The sequence below is a fragment of the Eublepharis macularius genome, chromosome 7, assembly GCF_028583425.1.
Source record: "Eublepharis macularius isolate TG4126 chromosome 7, MPM_Emac_v1.0, whole genome shotgun sequence".
NCBI lineage: Eukaryota > Metazoa > Chordata > Lepidosauria > Squamata > Eublepharidae > Eublepharis > Eublepharis macularius.
The window spans coordinates 4,111,239-4,130,375 of NC_072796.1; the positions used below are offsets into that span (position 1 = coordinate 4,111,239).

Below are 19,137 nucleotides of genomic sequence, written 5' to 3' on the forward strand. Positions count from 1 at the left end.
CTGTACATTAAAAAGCAATAGGAGACTGGTTACCTACATTGTTTCTCCCATTTGCATGGACAACAGCAACATGCTCAGCAGCGGCTAGATTTTCTATATCAATTTGTTAACTTGACCCTTCATTCTTCAGTGCTGCTTTGTGTATTGCATTAGCTGATTAAACTGAAATAACTTGGTTCCATCTCTATTTCTTGCAGAAATAGTGTTCAATAGTTAAACACTGGTTTTGATAATGAGCTTTATGTCCTAACATGTTCTTCATTTCCCTTAGATCTTAGATCTTCTCACTCAACTTTTGTATCAGTCTCTCAACATCTTTTTTGTGTTTAAAATGATGGTAGCAAGAATGAAACTGGTTTAGACTTCTGGGATAATGTAGTGCAGGATGAACACAACATAATAAACAGGAATCTTGTGGCACCTTAAAGACTAACAAAGTTTTATTCCAGCATAGGTTTTTATGGACTACAGCTAACTTCTTCAGATTCAATCCCTCACTATGCACAAAGGTTATATAGATTGTACTTTTAAAAAGCAAAGTTGTCAAGGGTCCATACAATTAGGAAGCACAGATTGAAATGTAATTATGTACAATTATGTATTAGGTTGAAATGTAATAATGTACAATTCATATCTAGCCAGGAAAAATACAGAGACCAATCACCAATTATGGTAAACTAATTAACACATGTAATGGATGAGAAAATCTAGCTGTTGCAATAGGCGATAACAATTCAAAGTGGAATAAAAATTACAAGTTCCTGTTCAGCCTCGAGGGGGGACAGCATGAAACTTTTCATGAATCCAGTTCAGCAGTTTCATTCCAGAATCTCCCTTTGAAGTCTGTCAAGAGTGCAGCCATAGTAAGTGTTGAATTCAACAACTACCCTGTGTTGAATGAATTCCTTGTTTATCTGCACTTGGGTTAATAATGGACTATTTACTTATTTTGACTCCTAAAATAAATCCTCTGTTCTGAATTATGCAATTCTCACTTCCAAGGCCTACAAATTGTGAATAACCAGCTCCAAGGCTGATAGAGTACGAGGAACAATTGTTTTTAATATACTTTATGTTGTGTTGTGTTGTGTTGTGTTGTGTTTTGAGGCCTAGGAGGTGGCCAGGCCTGCCTTTGCTGACATTATGCCAACAGAAATTTTTAGGCGTCCTTGTCTAATGGGTCCAGGCCCTTGAACCTTCTCTCTTTCACTGTCCTGCTGAGAGGCCAAGGAGGGGGCTGAGGCCTGGGAGTTTGGCACATGTAGGCCACAGACTTGCACTCTCTGAGGCCTGGGAGGTGGCTAGGCCTGCCTTTGCTGGCATTCCATCAATAGGAATTTTTAGGCAGGGCTAAAAAGGCAGACCTTCTTTCTTTCCCTGGTCTGTTAAGAGGCCCAGGAGGGGGCTGAGGCATAGAAGTTTGCCACATCTAGGCCATATATTTATGCTCTCTGAGGCCTGGGAGATGACTGGGGCCTGTTACTGACATTCCCACCAACAGATTTTTTCTGCCAAAGGGAGAAAGTGAAAGTGAAAAGCACACCTCAGAAAACCCAGCTGAAAAAGGAGAAATGAAAGGATTCCCTTTTATTTGCAGTGAGCTGGCTCCGAGGCTTCTGCTACTGTTTTCTCCTCCTTCCTTCCTTTTGCAGCCCCCATTCCCTGCTGGATCAGTATTACTGCAGTTAAGTCAGGGTGACTGGGATTGGCGCAGCTCCTCCATTGCTGCTGGAGGCTGCTCCTTCCAAGCCTGAGGGAGTTCCCGATAATATCAGTCTCCAAAACAGACTACCACAGACTCAAACACTGCACCCTCTGGTCATCTGAGGGGGGGGTTCCTCCCAGAACCGCAGGTGGGGGACCTCAGTGGAGTTTGCAGCTGCAGCCATGGAACCTAGGAGAACCTAGGGACCTTGGGCTCTAATGCTCACTGTCACTCAGAGCAAAATGGGGTTGGGGTTGGGTGTCCCTTCCCATGTGAGCTCCACACTGCCTATGGCCTCGGCCTCCATGAGTACTAGGATTACAGGCGCATGCCACCACGCCCAGCTCATCTGTGGCAGTTTCTTCTTCACCTGGATTGCTGCGCTCTGCAGAGCATTGCTGAAGGCATCCTGCTCAGAAGGCATGGCCAGAAAGACTGGCGATTCCTGGAATGAGCTCCTCCCTTCCGGGATCAAAATCAGCTGACTCACCCTGCCTTCGGAGAGGAGGAGCTATATCCCAAGAGTAAGGACTGCCCCACTTCTAGGACCATCGGAGAATTGCCATACACCAGCCATTTTAAAGCTGCCTGGCTGGCTTCTTCCTGATTGCCTTCTGTTTTTTTCTCAGTTGTTTTTCCTAGGCAGGAAGGGGGAGAGGGAGGGAGGGAGGGATTAATGGATGCAGGAGATCTAGATATTTAGCCAATGACAGGAATTCTTTGATGGAAGAGGCTTTTTCAAATTCTTGCAACAGCATAAAAGCAAGCCTGGCTCAGAGAGATTTCAGTGAGATTTCTGGAGACTGTGCTGTGAGTGCTCCTTAGATTCTGGCTGCTCTGGGAGTCTGTCTGCCTGCCTTTGGAATTTACTGCCTTTACAATTTGGATTACTGCTGCTGCCTGCCTAAAAATCGACGATGAGACCTGAGGAACTGCTGCCTGCCTGCCTGGAGGACCACCAGAGGAACTTCTATCTGAGACTTGTAATTTGTTTTTTTTCCTGTTTGAGGGGGAAGGTGTTTGGCCTGGTGTTGGGGAGGGGAAGGGTAGGCTCAGGGTGGGGGAGGGGCAAGTTTCCTTAACTTCCTTTTCAAAGTTTATTTAATAATTGCTTTGGCTGTTGTAGGGGGATTGCTTTTTGCTTCTTAGTTTCTTGCTGTTGTTATTATGAATTGCTGTTCTTGAGTGGGGAGATTGATTTTTGTGGGTTTAAAAGGTTGCTTACTGTTCATTGTTAATATATTATCAATAGTTGCTGTTCTTCATGGGGGTTACTTTTTATTAAAGAGTTAGTAAGAGCTGCATTGCAGTTGTTTATTGTTTTTTCCTCTAGTGGACTTTTGAGGTGTTCTCTTATTGGGTTGTTGTGAGTAGTTGTTGTTGCTAGGTAAACTTTTTATAGGGTTGTTTTAATCATAGGTGAGGTGTAAGCCTTGTTAAAAAACACAAATTAATTTTCAGCTAGGGACCAACAGATTTTTCGCCTGAAGAGGCTTGTGTAGGTATTAAGAAGGATTCAGATTTTCCTGGAATCACTTAATTTAAATCCATCCAAGAACGAAGAAGATAGGACAGCCTGAACTAGGGGTGCCATTCCCCCACCTGGGGTGGGGGATCCCCTGCTCCCACCCTTTCCCCTGCACCCACTTACATGGCCAGCAGGGGTGTGTGATCCCTGGGGTGCTTCCCCAGGCAGTGTGCCCCCAGGTGGCATGGCATGTGCCCGTGTCCACAGCGGCCCAAATTGCACCCCACAGCAGATCCGTTTTGGGCCGAATCATGCCCCACAATGGGCCATTCAGCCCTTTGACCCGCCGGGCCACCCTTGGACCTGTGTGATGATGTCATCGCACAAACCAGGCTGTGTGTGCAAAGAAACAACCCAAGGAACCCAGGAAGGTACATGTCAGGCTCCAAATCACCTGCCGGGGGAGTTAAAGGACCAGGTAACACTAGCCTGAACATCTGCTGTAAACTCTAAACTTCAATGAACTCTATAGAACTAAACAAACCTTGCTTAAGTCATTGAACTAAGCATTTCTAAAACTACAAAGCTTTGCTTAAAATATTATTATATGATAATATAGAACTAATTAAGCTTACATTTATAATGTTTAATTTAATCAGTTTTATTTTCAAACTGGGGGTAGGGAAAGATGAAAGTGGGAACCTGTGGACAGACTAAAGGCTGTAGCCAAAGTCTAATTTTCCAACATTTGATTCTCCTATTGCATTCCAGTCAACAATGATTATCAGCATATCTTGTTTAGGTGTATGATCAATTTCTTCTTGGACACTTGCGTATATGTTTTCAATTTCTTCCTTCTCAGCATCTGTCGTTGGGGCATCAACTTGAATGATGGTTATGTTAATAGGCCTTCCTTGAAGTCTGATTGATATTAACCGGTCAGACTTTATAGCTCTTGACTGCTTGTGGGAATTGGGAGAGGTCTTATTCATTCCAATGGAACTTATTTTCAAGAAAATATCAAATTGTAAGATAAGTATTAAGAGCATGCCTTATTCAGATATGGTGCTAGAGGTTTGTGTATGCAAGTGTTCTGACTTTCCATACAATGGGATCATCAAATGTCAGTCAGTCACATTGCTTTTTTACTGTTCTTTGCAGATCATTCTTGACAACATTCTTTTATAAAAGCATTGATATCAAGGAAAAAATTCAGAATTATTTATAGATTAAGAAATCACTCAAAATTATTCAAAGACAAGATGGCACATATTTTAAGAGATGAACTATTAAGAATATGGTTTCAATGTAGAAACAATGTAAGTCCACCAATTTCATCAATGACATCATCAATAGACACCTACTATGATATTACTACAAGAAATAGAATTGATCAGGTAAATTATGAATATATAATGGACAAGCATGGAAAAATAAAAACATGGCAAGAAATTCAGGCTCAAGGGAAAAACATTCCAGGGGTGATGTACCATCAAGTAGTGTCCAAATTTAAAAAGCAAGTATCCAAAGAAGGTGGTTGACTAAGAGAAAAAACAGTGTATGAACAACTAGTCAGTGGAGATCCAAAACACTTGTTAGGAAAATATATAACATCTTATTGCACTATGAAATAGAATAGAACAAGTTAAAAACGGTATGACAAAATGGATGCAAAACTTGGAAGAAAATATCTCTATGAGCCAATGGGAATTTTTATGGACTAAAGAAATTAAATTTGCAGACTGCCAAATGTTAAGGGAGAACTGGTATAAAATGTTTTTAGATGGTATATTACTCCTAAGGAAATAGCAAAAACTAATAAGGACTATAGTCAATGTACAAATACAACATTCTATCACACGTGGCGAACATGCAAGAAAGCGAGAAGATATTGAATAAAAATACATGAAGAGATGCAAAAGCTATTAAAGCTCTGCTTTGTGCTAGAACCAAAAAATATCTTATTAAATATTTTACCAAATAATATTATGAAAGAACACAGTGAACTCTTTAAATATATGGTGACAGCGGTGAGAGTAATATATACAACAAAATGAAAAGTGGAACTTGGTCTGGACGTGGATTAATAAATTGTATGTTTATGTGTCAATGGCTAAATTAACTTCTTCCATGCATAATAGGCCAATTTCGGAATTTCAGGGGAAATGGACAAGTTTTTTGAGCATGTGGCTGAAAGATGAGTGTTTTTCTTAATGTTGAATATAATATTATGAGTATAATGAATTTTAACATAAATAAGTGGGGGGGGGGGTGGCGAGGAAAATATGTAGTTTTAATAATCTGCTATATATTGTTTTGATATGACTATTCTGTAATGTTATTTTTGTTATATTATTATGTAGTTTTAATACTTGGTAACATATTTTATTTTTGATATTTTTTATTTTCTAATGTCAGTTTCTGTTATATAGTCTGCTTTTGGTATTTTTTCTACAGTTCAATGCTATTTTCTGTTTTAATCAAATAATTTTTTTTAAGTATAAGATATTTAATAGTTTAAAATGACCTCTCAGCAAGAAAGGATGTTCTTTTCAATGGGCTGATGAATAGATAACCTGGAACATTTGGTACACATATCTGTGGAAGTGTCCTGAAATGCAGAATTAGTGCACCACTAAGAAGTGTCTTGCTATCTGCTACCTCAATCCCAAATTCATTTAGATGGGTGTACATTCCACTGAAATTACCAGGACTTTCAAATAAATGTGTTGAAACTCAGGGATAACGGAAACATTGCAAAGATGTGAGAAAGATCCTAAACCTAGAAAAAACCCATGAGAGTAAAACCTATTAATTCAGAAGGGTCTATATCATACATGTACCACCACAACCATAAATAAGGATGGCATTATTTCATCAATTGCTGAACATTTTACAAACATGAAGCCCAATTGCAAGCAGAATCACTCAGAACTAAGTCATGTTGGTTTTCATGAGAATTATTCCTAGCAATGGAGTGCAGGGATTCAGCCTAAATTTGCCATTGAAGTGCTATTTTATAATACAAGGAAGTTAACATGTTCACCTTTATTCTTGTCCACATTCCAGTGAGTGTAAGCAAGCTTGTATTTAAACTATCATGGCCTCTCTTCCTTCCCATGGGGACCCTGAGAAATACTATATGGGGACGAAGGAACTCCAACAGAAAATTGTCAGCATCCTCACTAAATTCCAGTTCCAAGAATTCTTGAAACAATTTTGCTTATATAAATTTGTACTGTGAAAATGCCCTGAATTGTGCTAATCTATCATAGGCAATACTCCTCAAGTGAAAAGGATGGGTAAAAATATTGTATATAGCTATGAACTAAACAGGAGGGGAACATACACTGGGTTGGATCCTACCATTTTGCTGAGACAGCGCTTGCATATTCTTTTGGTGTAAAGACCCTTGAAATGAGGGAAATAATATCTTATGACATCAGTGGAAAGGGTCTTACCCCAGATGAATGTATGGACACCAGTGGAACAAAAAGATAAGGTTATTTTTTCCCCATCACTGTTCCCAAATGAAAAATTACTTGCTAATCTAAGTACTCATAATGGATAATTACAGATCACTATAACATTTTCATAACACAATTACTAAAAAAAGTTCTTGCTCAGTTACAAATACTGTATAATACCCAAAATGAAAAACAGTCAATTACTAACCGTTACACAGAGCAAATCTTGTTGTTTCCCATTCTCAGCACAAGCAGGAACATTGGGGCTGAAAACCATGAGGTCGCTCTTGGCACCAGGCTCCCCACTCACCCCTGCCAGGATGTGGCTATGGCGATTGGAATATGACCAGCTGCCCACTTCACTGGCACACACCAGTGTGGCTGTGCCAGGACCGTACATTGCTGCCTCCTTGACCTGACTCTGGCATTTCAGTGCCACATACACAAGGATGACCAGCAGGAACAAGCTGGACACAGAGCAGATGGCGATGATCAAGTAGAGGTTGGCGTTGTCTGCCAGGGGCTTTGTGTTCCCTCCCAGCCCAGAGAGGCGGGCATCACTCTGGGCAGCCTGGGCACTGGCCACCAGTGACACGCTGAAGGTGGCTGTGGTTGACATTACCGGCTTGCCGTGATCCTTCACCAGCACCAGCAGACTCTGGCTGTTGCTGCCCTCTGCCTCCTCCAGAGCACGCGTGGTACTGACCTCTCCACTGTAAAGCCCCACCCGCCACGGGCCGCTGGCTGCATCATGCAACTCATAGCGCAGCCAGGCATTGTAGCCCGAGTCAGCGTCCAGGGCACGGATCTTGCCCACCACATGTCCAGCTGCCACTGGGAATTTCAGCAGAGTGGGGGTATCCTGAGATGGACCAGAAACTGCTGGTGCGTTGTCATTCTCATCCACCACAAACACTTGCACAGTCACATTGCCACACAAGGAGGGCAGCCCGGCATCCTTGGCCCTCACCTGGAACTCCAGTAGCTTCAGCTCCTCGTAATCCAAGGGCTGCAGGGCGTACAGCTTCCCACTCTCCGAGTGCACCGAGATGTAGCTCGACAGCGGCCAGAGCTTCTCATCCAGCCAATAGCTAACCAAAGAATTCTCAGCCACATCTGGATCTGAGGCAAACACCGTGAAGATGTGAGCCCCGGGAGGGTTGTTCTCCTTCACAAAGATGGTATAGGATGGCTGCGCAAAAGTGGGTGCATTGTCGTTCACGTCGCTGATCGGCACAACCAGGCTGCTGGTGGCTGACAGCGGGGGGTCCCCTTGGTCTTGGACCATCACGGTCAACCCATACTCAGCCACCTGCTCACGATCTAAGCGTTCGGAAAGTACCAGTGAATAATAATTCTTGAAGGTGGATGTCAGCTTGAATGGGAAGTTGGAGGGCAATAAGGAGCAAACAATTTTCCCATTGTCTCCTGAGTCTCTATCTGAGACACTGATCAAGGCCACCACTGTCCCCAGTGGGGAGTCCTCTGGAACTGGCACAGACAGGGATGAAACTGACACCTCTGGAGCATTGTCATTCACATCCAGAACCTCAATGACTACTTGGCAATGCCCAGACAATGGTGGGTTGCCTTTATCTTTTGCTCCAATCTGTAGATCAAATACACTAATATCTTCAAAATCCACATTTCCATTTATTTTTACTTCCCCTGTGTTGGAATTGATGCTAAATGCCTTTTGGAAAATTGGTGATACATGGCTAGTAAAATAATAAGAAAGTTCTTTATTAATTCCTTCATCTAAATCAGTAGCATTGAGTTTAATAACCAACGTTCCAGCAGATGCATTTTCCAACAACTTTACTCTGTAAACTGACTGGTTAAAAACAGGGGGATTGTCATTTGTATCCAGGACATTGATCACCAGCTGGACTGTGCCAGTGAGCTGTGGTAGGCCCCCATCAGTGGCTGTGACTAACAATCGATGCACAGAGGTCGTCTCCCTGTCCAATGGCTTCTTTAAAACAATTGCTAAAGCTTTGTTCTGTTCATCTGTCTTCTGCTCTATTGTGAAGTATTCATTGGAACTGAGCTTGTAAGTCAGCTGAGCATTTGTTCCGATGTCTGAATCGGAGGCTCCTTCTAATGGGAATTGGGTACCAGGTACAGTTATCAGTTCTGCAATGCTCAGGATTTGTTCACTTGCAGAGAATATGGGAGCATTGTCATTTATGTCCCTGATCTCTACCTCAACATGGAAGATTCTCAAAGGCTTATCCACAATCACCTCCAAGTGAATTGTACAAACAGGGCTGTGGGCACACAGCTCTTCCCTGTCTATCCTAGAATTAACAAACAAAATCCCATTTTGCACATTTACCTCTAAATAATCTTTGTGGTCTTTGGAAACTATCCGGAACATCCGAGGCACCAGCTCACTCACCTCCAGTCCCAGATCCTGGGCAATGCGGCCCACAAAGGTGCCGTGCTGGGATTCCTCCGGCACAGAATAATGGAGCTGGCCGCTCCCCATTTCCCAGGCAGCATGAAATATAACCAGCTGCAGCAGCCTCCTCATCATGTAATCTGCCTTCCAAGCAACCACTCCAAACTCAAATGTCAAACCCATCAGAGTCCTTTTGAAGAATATATACATCCCTTTCTGTAAAGGAGTTAAGAATCCAGTGAGCTCCTCTGAATTGGTGTTTATTAAATCCTTTGAATAGATTCCAGGAGTGTTGTATTCCGTGTCTGTGATCCCTATTGTGACTGTGACAGGCAGAATTTTCAGGGAGGAGCTCTGGATTTGCAGTCTTCCTTAAATATTTTCTTAGGCTGCAGTGACCCCTTGTGACTGAATTTCGAAACTGAAGATTCAACTGTTCACATTTTAGCGACCAGTTTCATACAACCCTTTGCTTATCTGTTTGATTTTATAAAGTTTGATTTTTAACTGAGGTTCCTAGCACACACTTGTTTTTCTCATGGGCTGCTTCACCCATGCACAACACTTGGCTTTTGTGCACTTGACAACTTGAATCTGAATGTATGAACTCTTTCTAGAAAAGTTTTGTATGTGATGTGACAAGGAGGGGGGAAAGGGTGCATGCAGAAACACAGATGCACTCTTTTTATACCAAGCAGAAGTTAATCTGGGTTCAAATACCATCTCAGCCATGAATTCCACATAAAAATTGGCTATGTCCTTCCTGATTATCAGTCACACAAATGGTTCTTGATAGGATTAGGGTTAGATGCACGTATTTAAATTATGCAGATATGATTATGACTCTTCAGTAGCAGCAAATGTGCCGAAAGAAGTTATCACTGGCTTGGGAAGTCCTGGGATCATCAGATAGGTACCATATCTATCCCTTTATTGAATGTCTTAGTAGTCAAGTAACTGTTGGGATTGTACCAGTGAGAACGATGTCCTCTCCAGGTGTCTGTCTAGTAAAAATTGCTCCTTGGCCATTTTCTCAGTCATAGGGAAAAAGATACACATCTTTTCTCTGTGGGTGACAAAGAAGCTTAGGGAGAGCAATACTGGACAAACAAATACAGGAAATGAAAGGGAATACATAAGGTTTGTAGTGCTAGCATGAAAAAGCCTCTAGCATTCTACTGGAATTTTGGAAAGCTACAAGATTATAAAATTACAGTTCTCTTGCTTGTTTGATCTACAGCTAGATTTACTGTGAAGTCCACATCAATGGTTGATAACTATCAGAAAAGAAGAGTAGAATATTACAAAGTGCACACAAAAACCAATGTTAATTTTATACATAATCATGTGTCTCTTTAACTGTCTCCATCTGGTTTGACTATACAATCTGCTGCAGTGGTTAGACAGTCAGACTAGGATCGGGAAGACCCAGTTTTGAATTCCCACTCTGATGACAAAGCTTAGGCCAATCATTCTCTCGCAGCTTCACGTGCTGCACAGAGCTGTTGCTGTGAGGATATAGTGGAGGGGGCGGGAATTGATGTTGCAGGCCACTTTGAGTCCCCACTGGAATGAAAAGCAGCATATATCTATATAAATAAAAAATAAATAATCTCCCATTTATGTAAGCTTGCATATCATGAGTAGCAAGCTGTATCATATACATACATATGGTTTGTGCACAGTACATATAATTGGCTTAGTGTCAATCCAATCCAGTAATGCAGATTTTTGAACTAAGCAATACAAATCTTGATCTTTAATATTTGTGGTCAAAACTTTATTTTAATTTATCTTCCTTTTTTTTGTATTCCATTACTAATATAGAGGCACAAGTTTACTACTTCCAAAAAGAAGCATATAAGTATATAAACTTTATCTACATTAAATTAAATATTAAAAAGTAATTAATTAAATGTCAATATTGGGGACCAAACATAACAACTATACATATTCTGCACTGGATTTATGGTATTCTGTTAATTTAACTATAGTTATCCATTCTTTTGGGAACCATTTTTGTACTGAAGGGTTTTATCTGCATCTACACTAATCTTGCTGCAAACAATTAAATACAATATAAAATAACATGAAGTGTATCATTTTTAATGTCACTAAGATGGTAAATTTCAGAGTCTAAAGATAAATATTAAATTATGTCTATCTTTAACCATTCCCTACAAGTGACAGTCAGTACAATTGTAACTTCGTAAGAACATTTCCTTGGAGCAAGTCCCAGATAATAGACCTGAGTAGGATTTTGAATAGAACTGCTTGAAATTGTTCTCCAGTTTTCCTATAGAGGCACCTTGTGTGAAAAACTCCATTTTAAAATAAAGTACTAACAACGGGACTAACAACAGCCAAGTCTTCATTTGTAAACCTTCACAATTTTCCACACAATAAATTGCCACCAAGTGGTTGATTTAAAACAATCCACAGCAGATATATTTTGAAGGTATTTTGTGTTATGGGACTGTTCTAAAATACTAAGTGAAAGACTGCCTTCATCTCACAGCCCATCTAAAATGCAAGTCAGTCTACCAACTACAGAAGATTGGATTTACAAATTGCTATACATGGCTGAGATGGATAAAATGACAAGAAAAATCAAAGACCTTGATCCAGGAGAATATATTGCAGACTGGGGGAAATTGAAACAATATCTAGAAAAAAAATGGGATGTGAAAGGAGGACTGTGGCAGTTTGAGAACTATTAATTTGTGATTTCTTAAATAGAAGAGAGAAGTAACTTTACCACTAATGGGAAAATTTAGCTATTAATTAACCTAAGCTAGTATTACTATTAAGAGACTTTATCAAAAATATACCGTTTAAATAGTGATGTAGAGAATAGATATATTAGTGGATTTGATAGAGTATATATAAGAGAATTTGAATATGCTTAGAGTAAGAGATAATACATATATGATTTAGAAGAATTTAATGGAAAATAAGTTAAGTAATAAGATAGGTTAAGGGTTGGAAAGCTGTTGGAAGTCTATAAGGAGGGGGGAGGGAAAGGGTGGGGGTTGAAATAAATTAGGTATGATGGGGAATGTATGTAATAACTATAAAATATAAAAAAAATAAAATGCAAGTCAGTCCAGGGGCCTTTTCACACTGCTTACCTTCAGTCACAATGAGCTGGAACATTGCGCGACATCGCACAAATCTCGAGTGATAAAACACGATCTTCCGCGTTTTTTGCGCGATGTTCCAGCTCACTGCGACTGAAGGTAAGCAGTGTGAAAAGGTAAGCAGTGTGGTCATAGTTATCCATGCAGGTTAGACTACTGCAATACACTGTACATGAAGGCTGGCTTTTGAAGCCTGTTCAGAAGCTTCCATTGGTTCAAAATGCAGTTGCAAGGGTACCGGCAAGCATAAGCAACAGAGATCATTTACAGTGACTGCCAATTTACTTCCAAGCACAATTTCAAGTGCTGATTATTATTTCAAACAGTTTTCAACCAGCTACCTGAAGAACTATTTCCTCCTGCAGACCTGTCCGTCAGCTATGATCATGGCCACGGGACATGCTCTGTATTTTTTTTAAAAAAATTATTTAACAAATAACATATAAAGAACATGCAATGGTAAGAAATATCAAACAATCTGCAATACTATACACAAACTTTTTCAATATGATCACATGAACAGATACTGTGTAATCTGCTTTGGGTTTCAGTGAAAAAGGTGGACTATAAATATGTATAAATAAATAAAATATCTAGGCTTCATGTACTCAACAAAAGGTTGCCAAAGCTTCCAAAATGACCATGTTTTTCATTGCTGTTCTCTGATACGTTCAGTCAATCTGCCATCTCTGCTACTCTCTGACATTAGTTTATCCACGCTCTTAGTAACAATGGCTAAGAATGTTGCCATTGCTATGGCATCCTGACTTTGGTGCTCCAACCTCACAGAGACTTACTTGGTGCCCAAACTTAAAATATTCTACGTACCATGCAAAAATATTTTTATTATGCTAAACATTTTTATAAGCTACACAGTTATCAAGATTTTAATGAAAGTTTCTTATATTGGTCATCGGTATTTTATTGTTATTTGATGTTATTACCTGCTTTGGGTGGGAATTTTATTGCTGCCATTTTACTTCCAAGCCAGTTTGGCGTAGTGGTTAAGATTGCGGGACTCTAATCTGGAGAGCCAGGTTTGATTCCCCACTCCTCCAGCTGGGTGACCTTGGGCTAATCACAGTTCTCTGGAGCTCTCTCAGCCCCACCCACCTCACAGGGTGTTTTGTTGTGGGGATAATAATGACATACTTTGTAAACCACACTGAGTGGGCATTAAGTTGTCTTGAAGGGCGGTATATAAATTGAATGTTGTTGTTGTTATTTATTATCTGCTCTGAGATGTTTTTGTTTGGCTGGGACAACTGTTCATATGTTTTATTATGGTCTGGGTTTAGGAGTTTGCTCATGTGTTTTTGCCTACAGGATGTTCTTGGAGTTGGAATCTGCTGGTCTCATTGCCTTATATATATGTTCCTGAAAGAAGATGATGGTTATGATCATTATGGAAAAAAATTCCACTCGAACTCATCAAATGCCTTTTCTGCCACATGAAAATTGTTGGTACTTTGGGTTGGATCCTAAAAATCCTTCCAGATCAGCAGTCTTCTGTCAGAGCAAGGAAACATCCATCTGTGGAACACAGTTTTTCCACTTCTGGCACTAGATGAAGGCTCCTTGTGCCGAAGGAAGGCCCCATCATTACCAGAGCAGACTGGTGAGCTGCCTCCAGCAGCATGGACACCCCCCTCTATTGTACTTGCTTTTTATTCAGGTTGCTTTTTCCGTTCATACTGGTGGTTTGCTTCAGAGTGGCCAGTGGACACTCATTATCTTCATCTTCTACTGAACTGCAACATCAGCGGTTTTCACACTGCTTACTGGACATGGAACATCATGCCGAGCTCCCGGAACGACAGCTTCTTCCTGGCACGATTTCACATGAGAACAGCAGTTCTCACATGAAATCACGCCAGGAAGATCCTGTCATTTCGGGAGCTCAGCGCGATTTTCCGTGGCCAGTAAGCAGTGTGAAAACGGCCATCATTTACAATGGAGTTCAGATTGTACACATTTGGTGCAGGTAAAACCAGCATCTAACTCATCATTCACTTGATGCCATGCTCTCCCTTAAGAATACTTTGCACAATCTGTACATTAAACAGCAATAGGAGACTGGTTACCTACATTGTTTCTCCCATCTGCATGGACAACAGCAACATGCTCAGCAGTGACTAGATTTTCGATATCAATTTGTTAACTTGACCCTTCATTCTTCAGTGATGCTTTGTATATTGCATTAGCTGATTAAACTGAAATAACTTGGTTCCATCTCTATTTCTGGCAATAGTGAAACACAGGTTTTGATAATGAGCTTGATGTCCTAGCATGTTCTTCATTTCCCTTAGATCTTAGATCTTCTCACTCAACTTTTGAATCAGTCTCCCAACATCTTTTTTGTGTATAAAATGATGGTAGCAGGAACGAAGCTGGTTTAGACTTCTGGGATACTATAGTGCAGGATGAACACAACATAATAAACAGGAATCTTGTGGCACCTTAAAGACTAACAAAGTTTTATTCCAGCATAGGTTTTTATGGACTACAGCAATCCCTCACTTTACACACAGGTTATATAGATTGTACATTTAAAAAGCAGAGGGGTCAAGGGTCCATAAAATTAGGAAGCAGAGATTGAAATGTAATTATGTACAATTATATATTAGATTGAAGTGTAATAATGTACAATTCATATCTAGCCAGGAAAAATACAGAGACCAATCACCAGTTATGGTAAACTAATTAACACATGTAATGAATGAGGAAATCTAGCTGTTGCAATAGGGGATAACAATTCAAAGAAGGATAAATATTACAAGTCCCTGTTCAACCGTTCTGGGAGTCTGGTAGATTCCTTTCAACCCTGAGGGGCGACAGCATGAAACTTTTCATGAATCCAATTCAGCACTTTAATTCCAGAATCTCCCTTTGAAGTCTGTCAAGAATGCGGCCATTTTTATAAAAGCTTCACACATAGCTTAGCAGAACCACTCAGGCTGACTTGCAATGCAATTCTTACCCAGGGCATCTTCCCTCAGTCATGGAATGAAGCCTCGGTCATTGTGATCCCCAAAAAAGGTAAAGATGTCACCCTCCCATCATCCTATCGTCCGATTTCTTTGCTGAATCAGGATGCTAAAATCTTTACAGCTATATTGGCCAACAGATTAAACAAAATCATTAATCATTACGTTCACCCTGACCAAACCGGCTTCATTCCACACAGAAACATGGCAGACAATGTGCGTAAATCTCTTAATATAATCAATCATTGCATTACCTATCAAATGGAGGCTCTCTTGTTGTCACTTGATGCAGAAAAAGCGTTTGACAGCTTGGAAACTAATTACCTTCTGAGACTCCTGTCAAAAATTGGTTTTGGCCAAATTTTTATACGCTCAATCAGCTTACTTTATGCCAACCCTACAGTCCGGTTAAAAATAAATGGTATAAATTCAAAGGATATTAAACTTACAAGAGGGACCAGGCAGGGCTGCCCCTTGTCACCACTACTGTTCGCCCTTGCCGTAGAACCTCTGGCGGAATCCATAAGACAATCAGCTGAGATCAAAGGCATTAGAATAAAAAGTCATGAATATAAAATTTCTCTCTTTGCTGATGATATGGTTCTGTATATCTCTCAACCTTCTGCTTCATTACCTCCCTTGGAAGACAAGTTACATACCTTTGGTCAACTATCAGGTCTTAAAATTAATAAATCTAAATCTGAAATTTACCCTATTATCCCCAGACACACCAGCTCAGATAGCCTCCAATTATTAATACCAATGGATCAGCAAGAACTGGGTCTATTTAGGAATCACGATCCCTGTCAACCTAGCAAATTTAAAGGAATCTAATTTTAAAACCCTAGAACTCAAAGTTATAGGTGAATTTAAAGAATGGAGCAAGTTGACTTTATCCTGGGCTGAAAGAATACAACTGGTCAAAACCATGATTTTACCACTTTTCTTATTTAATTTTCGTATGCTGCCTATTAATCTCACTGATCAAGATATCTGAAAGTGGCAAACTCTTATAAATAAATTTATTTGGGCTAATAAACGTCCTAGAATTAATTTTTCAACCATGAAACGTTCAACCAAAAAGGGTGGCTTGGCTATTCCAGAACTAAAATGTTATTATATGGCAGCACAGCTAGCAAACATAGTGCTTCTTTTGCATTCCTCAGATAGTTCAGACTGGACATATGCTGAAACTGCACATCTTCTTCCCCATGATATAAAGGATATAATTTGGACAGACCCTAAACACAGGCCTACCCAAACTCTTGCCAATCCATTTTTGAAATCTACTATATCTGTATGGGACAGGGTAAGAAACTATCTAGCTCCTACACCGTCACCACTATCATCCTTCCTGGATCAATCGTGGTTTCCACCAGGTCAGGATTTAATTTCATTTCAGCAATGGAAGGTAATTAAGAAATCTAGGATCATTGACATCACCAAACATGGGGCCATCCTAACTAAGGAGCAAATAGAAGGGGATACAGAGGTTGTGGTCCCTTGGTATCAATACTTACAATTATCTCACCTTATAGGCAGCCAATTATTTGTCGACTCCTGGAAACGGGAGTTAACAGATTTTGAACGTTTATTAAAAATAATAGAACCTCATCGTAAAGGCCTCATAGCTAGCATCTATTCTAATTTAAACTCACAGAATGATCAATCCTCATTAAGGTACCAATTGAAATGGAATACGGACTGCAGTACCCCCTTAACAGAGGAGCAATGGTCCACAATATGGTCTGGCAAGCCCCTAAATTCGAACGCAATCAATATCAAAATGTCTTCTTTTAAATTGTTGTCGAGATGGTACATGACTCCTCAATTGCTACACCAAATTAATCCCAATTTAACACCGCTCTGTTGGAAAAAGTGTGGTCAAATTGGTGACTATATCCATTTGTGGTGGTCTTGACCCAAGATCCAATCATTCTGGGACTTAATTTCAAGGAAAATTAAGGAGATTACAGATTATGAACTGCTCATGACTCCAGAATCAATTTTGCTGGGTCATTGGGAAGACCCTGCCATACCAAAGGTGCGGAAAAATTTAATATTTATGTTACTTGCTGCTGCAAAAATGCTTCTAGCAGCACACTGGAAATCAGACAAGCTTCCGAAGCTACAACAAGTGGGTTCGGAAAGTATGGGATATTTTTATTATGGAAAAAATAGCAGACCACCTTCATTCTATTGATAAACCACAGTATCAGTCATCATTCTTTATGCAATGGTTGCCCTTTTTGAATTACTTATACAATACTAATCAACTGCCTAATGCTGACATCAATACTTTCAGCTTCTTAGCTATATTATGAGAATATCTCCTCACTGTTCCCCCTTGCACTGTTTTTGTAGTCTATTACATTGGCTTTGTTATTGTTATTGACCGTTCCAAGGTTTGTTTCTTGTATTATTGTTATATGTATTTATGAATATTGTAAATTGTAAAATGAAAAATAAATAGTTAAAAAAAAAAGAATGCGGCCATAATAAGTGTTGAATTCAACAACTATCCTGTGTTGAACGAATTCATTGTTTATCTGCACAATTCCAGCAGCAGTATTTGGGTTAATCATGGACTGTATACTTATTTTGACTCATAAAATAAATCCTCTATTCTGAATTACGCAATTCTTACTTCCAAGGCCTACAGATTGCGAATAACCAGCTCCAAGGTTATGAGGAACAGTTGATAAGGTTGATAAGAATATGTTCTGTTTTGTTCTGTTCTGTTGTGAGGCCTAGGAGGTGGCTAGGCCTGCCTTTGCTGACATTATGCCAACAGAAATTTTTAGGCGTCCTTGTCTAATGGGTCCAGGCCGTTGGACTTTCTCTCTTTCACTGACCTGTTGAGAGGCCCAGGAGGGGGCCGAGGCCTGGGAGTTTGGCACATCTAGGCTGCAGATTTGCACTCTCTGAGGCCTGGGAGTTGGCTAGGCCTGCCTTTGCTGGCATTCCAACAACAGAAATTTTCAGGCAGGTCTTTGGAACTTCTTTCTTTCACTGGCCTGTTGAGAGGCCCAGAAGGGGGCTGAGTAGGTTTCCCAGGTGCCTGCTGGTGGTGGGCAAACTCCCAGGGATTTGCCCCCCTCATCTGCCAATTGCCCAGCGATCAGCAGGATGCCACTGGCAGGCATCTCAGGACCATGCACTGTGCATGCACTCCCAACCAGTGCAGTGATGTCATTTCCAGAAGTGTTGTAATTGTGCCGCCCACGGGAGCATTCCTGTACTTTGTCTGGGACTGATTTGGGCCCCAACGGGCTGAATCAGCCCTGTGCAGAGCACATGAGTGTTCACGTGGCTGATGTAGTATGAAAGAGAACCTTGTGCAGTGCACAAGGTAAGTGCCAGGGACTATACCCTCCCAACAGGAGGTGAGGGGTACCCAGCAACCCTAGGGCCGAGGCCTGGGAATTTGGCACATCTAGGGCACAGATTTATGCTCTCTGAGGCCTGGGAGATGGCTGGGGCCTGTTACTGACATCCCCACCAACAGAATTTTTCCACCAAAGGGAGAAAGTGAAAGTGAAAAGCACAGCTCAGAAAACCTAGCTGAAAGAAGGAGAAATAAAAGGATTCCATTTTATTTGGCTCCAAGGCTTCTGCTACTCTTCTTTCCTCCCTCCTTCCTTTCATGGCCCCCACTCTCCGCTGGATCAGTCTTACCATGGTTTAGTCAGAGCTGCCGGGATTGGAACAGTTCCTCTGCTGCTGCTGGATGCTGCTTCTTCCAAGCCTGAGGGTGTTCCTGATAATATTGGTCTCTGTAACAGGTTACCGCAGACTCAAACACTGCACCCTCTGGCCATTCGAGGGAGGTTCCTCCCAACCCGCAGGTGGGGGACCTTGGTGAAGTTTGCAATTGCAGTTGTGGAACCTAGGAGAACCTAGAGACCTCTGGCTGTAATGTTCACCACCACTCTGAGTGAAATGGGGGTGGGGTAGGGCAGCAGG

The 19,137-nt window shown here is 40.8% G+C and overlaps 2 protein-coding genes across 2 annotated transcripts in view; both read right to left on the minus strand.

Moving 5' to 3' along the window:
- The window catches only part of LOC129334058 (protocadherin alpha-C2-like), a 280,693-nt gene that overhangs the window by 203,890 nt on the left and 57,666 nt on the right, over window positions 1-19,137 (minus strand). The gene's annotated exons all lie outside the window — the stretch shown is intronic.
- On the minus strand, window positions 6,837-9,145 carry LOC129333274 (protocadherin alpha-5-like). Its single transcript, XM_054984803.1, is given in 2 exon segments — window positions 6,837-9,112; window positions 9,115-9,145. Coding segments are annotated over 2 exon segments (2,307 nt in total).